Raw genomic sequence first — 12500 nt, forward strand, 5'->3', positions numbered from 1 at the left:
ATATGGGAGTGTTGAGGCCCCGTCTCTAACCCTGGGTTCATATGGGAGTGTTGAGGCCCCGTCTCTAACCCTGGGTTCATACGGGAGTGTTGAGGCCCCGTCTCTAACCCTGGGTTCATATGGGAGTGTTGAGGCCCCGTCTCTAACCCTGGGTTCATACGGGAGTGTTGAGGCCCCGTCTCTAACCCTGGGTTCACATGGGAGTGTTGAGGCCCCGTCTCTAATCCTGGATCATACAGGAGAGTGTTGAGGCCCCGTCTCTAACCCTGGGTTCACATGGGAGTGTTGAGACCCTGTCTCTAATCCTGGATCATACAGGAGAGTGTTGAGGCCCTATCTCTAACCCTGGATTCATACAGGAGTGTTGAGACCCTGTCTCTAACCCTGGGTCATACAGGAGAGTGTTGAGGCCCTGTCTCTAATACTATACAGTAAGTAAGTAAGTACATTTTATTTCTATAGCACCTTTCACAGGCCAGGGTCACAAAGTGCTTTACAAAGTAATAATAAACAACAACAACAACAAAACAAAGAGATGACATAAACAGAGCTAAATCTATGAGCCCACTGCATCGGACCCCTGCTGCCCCCCTACCAGCGTAGTGAAGCGGAGCGTCTTTGTCGAGGGCAAACAGGGGTGGGTTGAGCAGAACCGTGTTGTCATTCTCCATGACGATCCCCTGGTACTCCGTCTCGATCCATGGCTTGTGCTTATTGGCTGAACGGCACACAGAGGAGACCAAGAGGCTTTGGGTTAAATGGGGCAATTAGACGGAGGCAATGTGTCTATTTTTAACACCCCGTTAAGGGAGGGGACATTGTGCATATGTGTGTGTGTGTGTGTGTGTCTGTATGCTTTGTCCCTTGTCACACACACACACTCACACAAGCCCGCAGGCACACACACACACATGCATACTCAAAACCACCTTCACACGCGGACACACACACATACACACACACACACACACACACACACACGTCACTCCACACCTTGAGCTGGTTGGCAGGGTAATTAAAGCCAGACAGATTTGGCCCTATCACTCTGGGAGCGCTATATTGCACATATCAATCAGCAGCGCCACAGGTGCAGAGCACCCAGGAACACTGGTCACAATCAAACACCAAAGGTTTGTTATGAACCGATGTCTAATTGTGCATTAATTATTCATTTCCCCCGCGTACACCCCATATCAATCAAAGGCAGAGTTAACGAGCTAGAATGATGACAATTTTACTCTCAAACAATCAGATACTAAAACAAAGGCTTGTGGGCGCTATTAGCAGGTATCTGCGTCTAAGCATGGCGCCCCAGCTGCTGTGTCCCTGGGACGCGGCGAGACACTCGCTATTGAGCAATTACTCTGCTGTCCCCCAAGATAAGACTCTCTCTCTAACCAATATCAATGAATAAGGTTTGTCTGGCTAGAGAGACATCCCCTCCCTCAGACACACCCCTTTCAATCAAAGAGTCACATTCATTTTCTCTCCTCAAGGTTCCGTCTGGTGCTAATGCAGTCCTCCTCCTCCTCCATCCTCTCCTCCTCCATCCTCTCCTCCTCCTCGATCCGCTCCTCCTCCTTCTCCATCCCCTCCTCCTCCTCCTCCATTCCCTCCTCCTCCTCCTCGATCCCCTCCTCCTCCTCCTCCATCCCCTCCTCCTCCTCCATTCCCTCCTCCTCCTCCATCCCCTCCTCCTCCTCCTCCATCTCCTCCATCCCCTCCTCCTCCATCCCCTCCTCCTCCTCCTCCTCGGGCATCTGCTCCGTCCCTCTCCTGGTCATTTATCTCTATCCTTCTATCACTCTGTCTCTCCGTCCTGGCTCTCTCCATCTCTCTCTCTCTCTCTCTCTCTCTCCGTCTCTCTCTCTCTCTGTCTGTCTGTCCAGCCCTGCAATATCCCTCCATCTCTCTCTCTCTCTCTCACTCTGTCCAGCCCTGCAATATCCCTCCATCTCTCTCTCTCTCTCCGTCTCTCTCTCTGTCCAGCCCTGCAATATCCCTCCATCTCTCTCTCTCTGTCCCTCTCTCTCTCTCTCTCCCTCTCTCCATCTCTCTCTCTCTGTCCAGCCCTGAAATATCCCTCCATCTCTCTCTCTCTGTCCCTCTCTCTCTCTCTCCGTCTCTCCCTCTCTCCATCCCTCTCTCTCTCTGTCCAGCCCTGCAATATCCCTCCATCTCTCTCTCTCTCTCTCTCTCTGTCCAGCCCTGCAATATCCCTCCATCTCTCTCTCTCCGTCTCCCTCCATCCCTCTCTCTCTCTCTGTCCAGCCCTGCAATATAGCATTAATCTGAGCATCAGGGCCGTGGATTACACCGGGGATTACAGACGGACACACATCACCTTCTATCACTCTCTCCCAGAGCAGTGCACTCTACCTCTCTCTGAGTCCCTCTCTCTCTGTCTCTCTTTGTCTCTCTCTCTCTCTCTGAGTCCCTCTCTCTCTCTCCCCCTCTCTCTCTGAGTCCCTCTCTCTCTCTGTCTCTCTCTGTCCCTCTCTCTCTCTCTGAGTCCTTCTCTCTCTCTCCCTCTCTCTGTCTCTCTCTCCCCCTCTCTCTCTGAGTCCCTCTCTCTCTCTCTGTCTCTCTCCCCTCTCTCTCTGAGTCCCTCTCTCTCTCTCTCTCTCTCTCTCACTCAGAGATCTCCCTCGCCCGCCTCTGTCTCTCCAGCTCCTCTCTCTGCTTATCTGTCCATCACTCTGTTTATCGTTTATCACTTTCCGGGGACAAACTCTCTCTTTCCTTCCCTGTCAATGCGTCTAACCCTCTCTCCTCTCCTCCGATTTCTGTCCTTCCGTCTTTCCCCTCCGCCCCATGGTCTGTCTGAACTGCTCTCTCCCTCCTCTCCCTCTCTGGCGGTCTCTCTCCCTCTCTGGCGGTCTCTCTCCAGGCTGTCTTCCTCTCAGAGCTCTGGGCCTCACAATCCTCACTGACTCCTGTTGATGAGTCAGAGTCGTCGTTCTCCAAGAATCTCCCACAGAGACAATATGATTCATCATAATCTGAGAGACACAAGCAATCACACACAGTAGCACCACAATTCACACACACACACACAAAAATATATACGTATGTATGTATGTATGTATGTATGTATGTATGTATGTATGTATGTATGTATGTATGTACGTACGTATGTATGTATGTATGTATATGCATATATGTATACAGAATATACATTCAATATACGCATACTGATGGCCTAAAAATATGTTGGGATCAGTATATAATCATAAATGACTGCGTGTGATTCCAGACAGAGAGGGATGTGGACAGAGCACACACACACACACACACACACACACACACACACAGCCACGGAGACGCCAGTATGAGTTGTGCTCCCATGGCGATGAAACCATCACACCTGCAGCACTGAGATCAACACTGAAGAAGGAAACACACTGACCTTTGTTGCCGCTGGCAACTGAAGTCAAGCAAAGGAGGAGGAAGGAGAGAAAACTCATTCTGTCCATCTGAGGGAGGAAGAGGGAGGAAGAGAGGGAGGAAGAGGTGAGGAAGAGGAGAGGCGAGAGGGAGGAGAGAGGGAGGAAGGGTTGAGGAGAGAGGGAGGAGAGAGGGAGGAGAGAGGGAGGAAGAGGTGAGGAGAGAGGGAGGAAGAGGGAGGAGAGAGGGAGGAAGAGGTGAGGAGAGAGGGAGGAGAGAGGGAGGAAGAGGGAGGAAGAGGGAGGAGAGAGGGAGGAAGAGGGAGGAAGGGGTGAGGAGAGAGGGAGGAAGAGGGAGGAAGGGGTGAGGAGAGAGGGAGGAGAGAGGGAGGAGAGAGGGAGGAAGAGGGGAGGAGAGAGGGAGGAAGATGGGAGGAAGAGGGGGGAGGAGTACAGTACATGCATTAACCTGACCAGCACTGGAAAACAGACCAGGAAGAGAAGTGGACGGACAGACAGACAGACAGACTGACAGACAGACAGACAGACAGGCAGACAGACAGACAGGCAGACAGACAAAGAGACAGACAGGCAGACAGAGAAATAGCCAGATAGAATCATAGACTAGGCTTATTATATCTGATACCTATGCAGCAAATCCCAACAGGTTTATCAGTTCTGCGTGCACTATAAGAATTAACAGGCCTATGTTTGTTTTCCAACCTTAGGCAATGGATGCTCTAGCTAGCCTTATAGGCCCTCTGGGGTAGAGCGTGGCTGTCACATTAAACGGTCAAATAAAATGGAGCTTTAGACTGAATCAAAACAAACCGACATGAATAATTAAGATGGAATGTATGTGTGTGACGTAGCAATGTCGCGTCAGCAAAGGTTTGTGAAATGATCGTGGTGATGATAGAACAGTCATGGGCTCGCATCCACGCACCTCCTCTCCCGTAGGCTACCGGCAGTGCGCGCATCACAGGCCCGTGTAGACTGCGTGTGTGGGTGTGTTTCTGCGTGTTTAAGTCGCGGTGGGGAATAAATGCCAGACAGCTGGTATCGTATCAGTGGCAGTCGCTCGACACAGAATATAAAAAGATTTCATTTGGAAGTGGCCTATTGAGACTTAAGTGGTGACATCTCCATATAGCCCCTTCATTCACTCATTGTCATGCGTAAAAATGAGACCAAAAGTCAGACCTTTAACTAAACGGAGTAGGGTAGCTAGTGATATTTTACAAAATGCAACTAGTCGGCTAAGGCAATTTACTACATAGCCTATGTTGTTCAAGGCATCAGTGATCACAGCCCTACACAGAGACACGCGTATGCGACAATAATTAATCGATTTTAAAACCCCACTTGATGGACATTAGCGGGTTAAGCTATAGATGCCATAATGTCAATAGCCTATTCTGACTCTTAGAATATTTTGTCGCAGGCACTGAAGAAGGTTGTGTGTATACGAAAACTGATGCCAGTCGTTGTCGACGTTACCTTACCGTGATGAGTGTGAGGCGCATTTGGTACCAACGCTCTCTTCGCAGCATCCGCCTCTCGCGCCTCTGCCGCTCCGCTAACCCCCGCAGACTCAACCGAAACCGCGCGTGACGGGTTTGATGCTACGTTCTTCTTCTCTCGGTTTTATGAAATATGTTGATGCCTTAGAGCGATGTGACGCTGTGATATGAACCGGGTATTATCTGCAGGCCGATGTCCTTGTTTTCAGCGGACGTCGTATGAGATGAAAAAAACGATGGGAATATCACGCTGACGTCCCCTCCCTCTCGACGTTTCTTAACCCGCCCATACTGCGTCCTTCTCTCCCCCCCCCCACCTCCCCCTCCAGCTCCCAGCCCCCCAAAGATCTCTATATCCCGTTTATAGAATTTGAGTCAGGAACAAGGTATAAGCTAGTAGGCCACATTAATAATTTCACATGATTTTATTTTAGACTCTCTGTGTAATTCATTAGTGACGTCTGAGGGGCTCGCGGTCTTCACAGCCACCTTAACCGTCCCGCATGTCCCCGCCCAGACTGCAAAATGACGTCATATCGCCCACTCTTGCCCCATGCCAGACAGATAACGGAAGTGGAGACACTTCACATGCTCTCTCTCTCTCTCACTCTCTCACACACACACACACACACACACACACACACACACACACACAAATTATCACACGCATTTTTAAATCCAGCATTTTATTGAACATTACAAAAAAGTTTATTTAAAATTATTTTTTTCATTTTTCTTTTCCTTTGTACATTTGGTAGGAGTAAGGCAAAAAAGTAGTCTCTGGAATAATAACAATTAATTCACATCAATTAATTATTACCGCAAGTATAAATATTATTAAAATCTGGGTTGTTGCTACATTAAGTCGCTGTTCTCCTGGTGATGGGTCTGCGTTTGAAGGGGTACCAGATGCACCATCCCAGGAACAGAGACGTGTTTAAACGGGGGGGTGGAACATGTCTGGCCCCCTCGTCAGTAGTCTGGCAGCTTCTACTGGTGACTAGAGGAGCTCCACTCCACCACTCATCATCCTGGTCACATTGGAATGATGTCACACAAACGTGGTGGTTTTGGTTACCAGTTTTTAGTTTTTTCTTCTTCTTTTTTTTGCTCTTAAGTTCCAGTTTAAACAGAAACAACCTTTTCATGGAGTCAGGGGGGTGGACAGGAGTGAGTGGACCGAGAGGAGGATGAACAGGAGGAGAATTAAAAACAAGAAACGGACAGAGAGTGGGGATGTGAGGAGGAAAAGAATGACATCCCTTCATGGTGTCTGATCCAAAGCTACAAAATCATCTCATTATCAAACCTCTTAGAACAGCTATGAAACCTCGTCATCATCCAGCACAGAAAATGAGAAAGAGAACTCAAACAGAATTGAAAGCAGAAATGTAAAAACATTCATTGATAATACAAGGCCATTTCGAGTCATGTGTTAGTGTGTACAGTGTGGCTTACAGTGCGTATTGTGAGTGAGTGATGGGCAAATGGTTTTCATGACCAACATCCCCCCCTGGGCAAATGGTTTTCATGACCAACATCCCCCCCTGGACGTCATCCTCCCCATCAGAGCAGCAAGCTTTCTCCTTTTCTACAGCAAAAATGCATGTCGTATTATTACATCTGAAAGTGCCAAATACATTTCGGTTGTGCATGAACCTCGGTCCTGCTCCGGTTCCCTATAGGAGTACGGGTTTAGAGTTGAAACAGGACATATCACAAAACGGAGCCTTCAGCGGACCCCAAACCCGTGAGTGGCGAGTGCAATGTTGTGTACACAATACTTCAGTCTCTCAAGTTCACTGTATTCCCACCCCCGCCTTTAAAAAACAGGAAATCACCCCTGATTGGCTCACAATTACCCATGTGGCACAACGGTTATTTCCTGTACTCTTTTGTTCCAAGATTCCGAAAAACACCCATCCCGTCCAAAACACAAAAATATATCGAAAGAAAAAATTTGTACATGAACATATAATATATTACTAAAGGCCTTAAAATATTTTCTGATCTGCTCCTTCTTAAAATCACAGTTCCCTTCAGTCACATCCTGGGTGAGCATTCATCCAGCGAGACCTGGGAGGGATGAGGGAAGCATCCAGCTGTGAGGCCTTTTATCAGACATTTCATTTCTAGCGATAGTCAACTCTGAAAGTAAAACTCTGAAAGTACTACTTTTTCAGTGAACTGTAAATACATCCAAAGAAAAAGACAACGCGGAGATGCTTAACAAAGACCTCCAGCACACACACATCTGTCTGCACCAAATCTGATTCCGATGCACAAACTTGAGATTGCTTTGCTTACCGTATCAGTTCTAGTCCTCCTTCTCGCTGCGTTCTCTCCTCGGTACGAGCGCCTTGCGGAGGTGTGGCAGGGCCAAAAAGGCCAAGAAGAAGAACACGTGACCACAGAACCAGACGGACGAATACACCTGCAAAGCACAAAAACGACAACACTGACGGCTCATCTGTAAGATGACTATCACCCCAATAATAATCCAGTGACGTGCTCATCTGTGCAGCCTTCTAGAAGCTTCCGCAGGGTCCTTAGCATGTTACCTTCAGCCATTTGTCATACGTGAAGAGGCAGAAGGGCACCAGCGAGTACCCCATGAAGAGCCAGTGGATGAACTGCTGGACCAGATAGAAGACGGGGTAGAGAGGGCTGCTGGCCAACCTGCTCAGCAGGGGGCTGTCCCTCACCAACGCCTGAGCCTGAGAGAGAGACAGAGGCGCGGAGACACCACCGGTTAGAACCGGTAAGCTCCGGAATCTTCTTTGGTTAACCTTTGGCTTCAATGTGCATTATCGGCCCGGGGACAGGCTTGATCTGATAGGTTCTCATCTCTCGTTTCACACGTTCAATAAGTGCTCTCAGGCCCCGCCCTTATCCAGAACTCCTCTCTCCTCCCCCGTAGGTCTCTCCTCCCCTCTTACCTGTCTCTCCACGTTAACGATGAAGAACTCCATGGAGAAGCAGATGATGTATCCGGAGTGGTGGCCATGCCAGATGGCCAGGAACAGCAGGGTGGTCATCTGAGACAGGATCTTATTGCCCAGGAACTTCAACCGCTTGAACACGTGCCTGAGGGATGAACCAGGGGTCAATCAGGGGTCAATCAACAAGCCAGCTCATCAGCACCAACAGGCCATGCCATATTAGCCTATTTACACCCCTGTACCAGTGATATTATACTAGTATAGTATAATGTGTGTTTATATATATATATACACACACACACACACACACACACAGGTACACACACACACACACACACACACAGGTACAGTATATAATAGTCCTATATACATATATATTATACATTATTACACTGCAGTTAGAGTTAGTAAAACTTGTTCCCTCTCCACTGACACATTATGGCCCGGCGCCGGTCCGGAGGCGGTTAAGCCCCACCCACGCCGGTCTGGGTAAGTCCATCCCGGGAGGGGAAGGACTGGCGGCCAGGAGGAAATCACGAAGTCTGGAGGTGTTCGCCTCCCACTCCGCGCGCCAGATGTAGTCCGCCCACCTGCCTCGCTGATGTTAATATCTCTGCATTGCTGCAGGAGATCTCGTGTGGCAGGCGCAAAATGGTGTCTCGACTTGAGATGCTAGGGAGGCTCCGCTGTTCCAGCGAGCCCGTCATGGAGCAGGTGGTTAGGCTCCACGGCCCGGCAGGCAAGACGTGCTGTGGTTCCTGCGCAGCGGAGGCCAGCGGGCTGGATGCCTGCAAGGATGGGAAGGTTGTCCACAGGAGTGGAATGCAGGCATCCTGTCTCTCAAATCAGGGACCATGATGGAAATAAGCGCTTGCTCTTTATCATGTATTTTATCCCTTGGATGCTGTCTTTTTTATTCCACAATAAAGCAAATCAAATCAAATCTGTCACAATGCGCAAGGCTTCGTTGATAGGCGGGTCGATGAGGCAGGTGTGAGCGCTGCGACACCAAACCGGTGCGCAATATCCACTGGTGGAGTAGACCAGGGCTAGGGCTGCCGTACGCAGTGTTTTAGCACTGGCGCTCCAGCCTGATCGGACCAGTCTCCTCATCAACGCCACACGAGCTGTTAACTTCTTGCACAGTGAGCGTCAGCAACCTGTCCAATGTCACGCCGAGGTAGGTTGGTTCAGCGCAGCATGGCAGGAGTGTTCCATCGATGTGCACTCGCAGCTCACGTTTGGCTTCCTTGTTGTTAAGGTGGAAGGCTGCCGACACGTCTTTGCCTCGCTGAGCTTCAATCTCCATTTCCGGAGGTATGCCGCTAGTGTCTGCATGTCCTGGCTCAAGGTCTCCTCCACGGCCTGCCAGTCTCCAGCTGAGTACACCAGCGCAAGGTCGTCTGCGTAGGCGTACTTCCTGGAGACTGTGATCGGCAGGTCGTACTGTAGGTGTAGATGTTATAAAGAAGGGGGGCCAAGACAGATCCCTGGGGGACGCCGTTCTTAAGGCGTCGCAACCTGCTTCACTGTCCGCTACCGGTGGTGAGGGTGAACGCTCAAGGATCTTGAAGGGGATACATAACAGAGAGATGGGGCGGTAACTCTTGGAGTCCCCCTCAGGCTTGTTCGGCTTAGGGATCGTGACAACTAGGGCTCTTCTCCAGATTTTGGGGATCTTGAATTGAGCAGATAGAATCAGGCCCCGGAGAGTTCAGAAACACCATGTCCAACAATATAAACAAGATATATTACAAAACAGACTTCGTGCAAAATATAAGAGCCACAGAGATTACTGACAAAAGAAAAAACTTGTTAATAAGAAAAACATTTACATAGCATGGAGTGGCAAACTTTTGAACGGGTGTTTACATTTCTACCACTGACATTTTCTCTTAATTGAAATTGTCATTACAATTGCAATTGCTGGACATTTGTAATATATATACTGTTGTATATAACCCTAATTTAGGAGGGCTTTATAACAGAATAGAAAGTTTATTTGCGATGTGTAACAAGTACAGGTACATTTTATATTGCTTGTCCTCACAGTATCTTATCAGTGCTGATCAGTTCCTCATTCCAGTCCTAGATACTCAGCTAAAACATAGTATCATCCTCTATCATCTACTGATCCCATCCGATCATGCTCTTCAATAGCACCATTTATGCAAAAAGGATGGAAAAGTATATTTTCCTGTTTTAATTGATGGCACTCTAAATCAATGGTAAAATTAAAAAATAAAAGCTTTAATATTGTTTGGATATGATGCAGTATGTTTTCCGTTTAGTGCTCTTAAACAGTTATATCAGAAATAAGTGTGCGATTTATCATTTTTAGGCTTATCTATCAGTTTCCTGAACTAGCACAGGTTTAATAAGAGATTTAAGCATATAGGGCCCTATTTTAGAGTTGTAAGCATATATAGGGCCCTATTTTAGAGATGTAAGCATATATAGGGCCCTATTTTAGAGATGTAAGCATATAGGGCCCTATTTTAGAGATGTAAGCATATAGGGCCCTATTTTAGAGATGTAAGCATATAGGGCCCTATTTTAGAGATGTAAGCATATATAGGGCCCTATTTTAGATATGGAAGCATATAGGGCCCAATTTTAGAGATGGAAGCATATAGGGCCCAATTTTAGAGATGGAAGCATATATAGGGCCCTATTTTAGATATGGAAGCATATAGGGCCCTATTTTAGAGATGTAAGCATATAGGGCCCTATTTTAGAGATGTAAGCATATAGGGCCCTATTTTAGATATGGAAGCATATAGGGCCCAATTTTAGAGATGGAAGCATATAGGGCCCAATTTTAGAGATGGAAGCATATATAGGGCCCTATTTTAGAGATGGAAGCATATATAGGGCCCTATTTTAGAGATGGAAGCATATAGGGCCCTATTTTAGAGATGGAAGCATATAGGGCCCTATTTTAGATATGGAAGCATATAGGGCCCTATTTTAGAGATGGAAGCATATAGGGCCAGTTTCCTATTTTTGTGAATCTGGATGTGGTCAGTAAGCGGCGCTGGCATGGACAAGGCCAAGAATGAATGAGCGAGGATGAGCACGCCCTGCGCAGCTGTGAAAGAGGCTGTATTAATGTACCTCTGACTTACTGGGGACTGTATTAATGTACCCCTGACTTACTGGGGGCTGTATTAATGTACCACTGACTTACTGGGGGCTGTATTAATGTACCACTGACTTACTGAGGGCTGTATTCATGTACCGTTGACTTACTGAGGGCTGTATTTATGTACAGCTGACTTACTGAGGGCTGTATTCATGTACCGCTGACTTACTGAGGGCTGTATTCATGTACCGCTGACTTACTGAGGGCTGTATGCATGTACCGCTGACTTACTGAGGGCTGTATTCATGTACCGCTGACTTACTGAGGGCTGTATTCGTGTACCACTGACTTACTGAGGGCTGTATTCATGTACCGCTGACTTACTGGGGGCTGTATTCATGTACCGCTGACTTACTGATGGTTGTATTGTCAAAATGGCAACTCTGCTCTAGCACACCGCTAGAGCACACCGCTAGAGCACACCGCTAGAGCACGGGCACTGAAACAGGACCCATGGTGTCCTTCTCTGCTGTTCTTTAACGGTTTGAACATGTGCCCAATGGTTGATTACTCAATAACGGTACATACTTGACTATTAATATATACAGACCTGTTTAGCAAGTAGGTCACCCAATGAGAGCACGCTAACTACTGTAGACGTCTCCCACTCACACCAGGAATGATACTCCACCCCATTCACAGATAACACACACATTTTATCTGACATGGCCTTGTACCAGTCATTAACTCCTGAAATATTACACTTTCTTGTAAACAGCGTGACCTGCGGTGGTGTGTGTGCGTGTGTGTGTGTGTGTGTGAGACTAACCGGGCCACCCAGGCGTTGGTATTGATGTTGAAGGAGGCGATGGTGCCCGTGAAGAGGGGCGTGGTCTCAAACTGCCACACCTTCATATTTGCGCAGGCATCCCATTGGTGCTCCATGTTTGGACCCAGCCCGTTGTAGCCGAGCCCTGATAGTATACACACGCCTTCCTGAATGAGAGAACGCAGACAGTCAAACGTCTAAATACCGGTAGAACCACAGAACCTGTTTTACTGTACCGTAATGTTCCTTCAAGTCAGGATGGTGTGTGTTTGTTGGGGGGGGGGGGGTGTGCGTGTGGGTGTGTGTGTGTGAGTGTGCATGTGCGTGTGGGTGTGCATGTGTGTGTGTGTGTGTGTGGGGGGTGTGTGTGTGTGTGTCTGTGTGTGTGTGTCTGGGTGTGGGTGTGTGTGTGTGCATGTGGGTGTGCATGTGTGTGTGTATGTGGGGGGTTGTGTGTGTGTGTGTGTCTGGGTGTGTGTGTGCATGTGGGTGTCTGGGTGTGGGTGTGTGTGTGTGTGTCTGGGTGTGGGTGTGTGTGTGTGTGTGTGTCTGGGTGTGTGTGTGTGGGTGTGTGTGTGGTCCAGAGTCTAGTCTGTGGAAGGATGATGTGGTTGCTTTGGTGACCAGAGCTACTGACCGCTATCACCCAGCAGCTGACGTATTTGTACAGGATGACTTTGACCCACAGGAGCATGAACACACACTGGTACCAGAAGGGCTGCGCCTGACGGGGGG

The 12500-nt window shown here is 48.3% G+C and overlaps 2 protein-coding genes across 3 annotated transcripts in view; both read right to left on the minus strand.

Moving 5' to 3' along the window:
• The window catches only part of clstn3 (calsyntenin 3), a gene marked incomplete at both ends in the record, with an annotated part of 25874 nt that extends 22398 nt beyond the window's left edge, over positions 1–3476 (minus strand). The window contains 2 exons of the mRNA XM_084444263.1: positions 596–718; positions 3410–3476. Coding sequence (XP_084300389.1) covers positions 596–718; positions 3410–3476 — 190 coding nt within the window. The remainder of the gene's footprint in view (positions 1–595; positions 719–3409) is intronic.
• A 2197-nt stretch (positions 3477–5673) lies between these two features.
• lpcat3 (lysophosphatidylcholine acyltransferase 3) overlaps positions 5674–12500 on the minus strand; it is a 15631-nt gene continuing 8804 nt past the window's right edge. Inside the window, exons 8-13 of one of the 2 annotated variants that reach the window (XM_084444277.1) lie at positions 12403–12489; positions 11766–11932; positions 7849–7996; positions 7471–7626; positions 7217–7343; positions 5674–5940 (exon numbers count right to left, since the gene is read on the minus strand). In XM_084444277.1, coding sequence (XP_084300403.1) covers positions 7227–7343; positions 7471–7626; positions 7849–7996; positions 11766–11932; positions 12403–12489 — 675 coding nt within the window. In that variant the 3' untranslated portion in view covers positions 5674–5940; positions 7217–7226. Of the gene's footprint in view, positions 6986–7216; positions 7344–7470; positions 7627–7848; positions 7997–11765; positions 11933–12402; positions 12490–12500 lie in introns of both variants that reach the window. The other variant, XM_084444276.1, reaches the window with a different exon arrangement.

Source organism: Borostomias antarcticus (genome assembly GCF_949987555.1).
Source record: "Borostomias antarcticus genome assembly, chromosome: 10".
NCBI classification, from domain to species: Eukaryota; Metazoa; Chordata; class Actinopteri; order Stomiiformes; family Stomiidae; genus Borostomias; species Borostomias antarcticus.